At 43.1% G+C, this 1,367-nt stretch overlaps 1 protein-coding gene across 1 annotated transcript; it reads left to right on the top strand.

Annotated features, from left to right (window-relative positions):
• The first annotated feature begins 230 nt into the window (after positions 1 to 230).
• LOC117533180 (putative nuclease HARBI1) lies at positions 231 to 1,073 on the top strand. The gene is made up of 2 exons (XM_034196826.1): positions 231 to 812; positions 895 to 1,073. The coding sequence occupies exons 1-2, from the start codon at positions 283 to 285 to the stop codon at positions 1,016 to 1,018; spliced, it is 654 nt and encodes a 217-aa protein (XP_034052717.1). The 5' UTR covers positions 231 to 282; the 3' UTR covers positions 1,019 to 1,073.
• The last annotated feature ends 294 nt before the right edge of the window (positions 1,074 to 1,367 follow it).

Below are 1,367 nucleotides of genomic sequence, written 5' to 3'. Positions count from 1 at the left end.
TATTAACGATGGCAGGGCGTCTTGCTTACATGTTTAACAATGAAAGGGCATTAAGAAGAGAAAGAGTCGTCCGTGATGGAACAAACCCACTGGACATCTATTCAGACAGTGAACTGATAGAGGTTTCGTTTCGGCAGACAAGCCCTTTTTGATTTAATCGAGGAGATCTCCCCTCAACTCCAGCACGGATCAGACCGAAATGCTGCGCTCTCCCCGACCTTGCAGGTGCTGATTGCGCTCAGATTCTACGGGAACGGGGCCTTTCAAAATACTGTGGGAGACATGATTAATGTTCATCGCACAACTGCATGTCGGGCTATAAGACAAGTTTCATTGGCTCTCCAGCTCCGCCTTAGGAACTATATTCACCTACCCACACAAGAAGAAGCAGCGAAATCCAGGCAAGATCTTTTGTTAAAATCAGGTATACCTGGTATTGTCGGATGCATCGACGGTACTCATGTTCGCATTCAGGCCCTCTCTGAACATGAGTATTTGTATGTTAATAGAAAGGGTTACCATTCTATAAATGTTCAAATTGTGTGCAACTCGGACATGGGCATTGTCGACCTCGTTGCAAGATGGCCTGGGTCGACCCATGATGCTCGCATCCTGAGAGAGAGCGCCCTTCAACGGGAATTTGAGGCAGGGAGAGTGAATGGTCTTCTTCTCGGAGACAGTGGATACCCTCTGAAGCGATGGCTAAAGACACCTGTCATCGCAGAGAGAACTGCACAAGAGCGCCGCTATAACGAGAAGCATACACAAAGGAGGAACATTGTAGAGCGCTGCATTGGAGTGCTCAAACGTAGGTTAGTAAGTCATTTTTATAATATATAAAAGGCCAGCCTTTTAATGTAGATAGGCTAAATTGTTTTTTGCTTTTCTTTGTAGGTTTCACTGCCTCCACAGTGAAATGCGAATGCACCCTGAGTGCGTCTGCGTGATCATTGCTGCACAACATCTGTGTGAAAAAGAGAATCCCCCTTCAAGGAGAATTGGCACTGGAGGTGGATGAGAACCCTGTGGCTCCTGCTGGCATCTGTGACGATATCGGTGGACGACTTACCCGCAATCATATAATAAACAACCTATAGACCTATATATTTGTAATATGAACGCTGTTTTTTTGTAATTGCATTTCAATAAGCTCCCATTGTGACCACATATTTTCATTAGGCCTATTTTATTCAAAGAACACAAGAACATTATATAACAACATTTTGGAGAACTATTAACATGAAATTGAGATAAAAAACAAGTACAACATGATTACAGAACGGTGAAACATTGTCTTCTTCATTAGTAGCTGATTCTTAAGAATTATTATTTGGAGTCTCAATTTCTCCAGCTCAATTTTTTCGTGT

This window comes from Gymnodraco acuticeps, unplaced genomic scaffold, assembly GCF_902827175.1.
Source record: "Gymnodraco acuticeps unplaced genomic scaffold, fGymAcu1.1, whole genome shotgun sequence".
In the NCBI taxonomy this organism is placed as follows: Eukaryota; Metazoa; Chordata; class Actinopteri; order Perciformes; family Bathydraconidae; genus Gymnodraco; species Gymnodraco acuticeps.
Note: the sequence above shows the minus strand (reverse complement) of the source record. Positions and strands in the feature narration are given on the sequence as shown.

Excerpts from the sequence above, each read along its gene's own strand:
- LOC117533180 (XM_034196826.1), top strand. The coding sequence starts at position 283 with ATGATTAATGTTCATCGCACAACTGCATGTCGGGCTATAAGACAAGTT. Across the intron at positions 813-894 it reads ATTGGAGTGCTCAAACGTAG|GTTTCACTGCCTCCACAGTG; the intron begins GTTAGTAAGTCA and ends TTTTCTTTGTAG.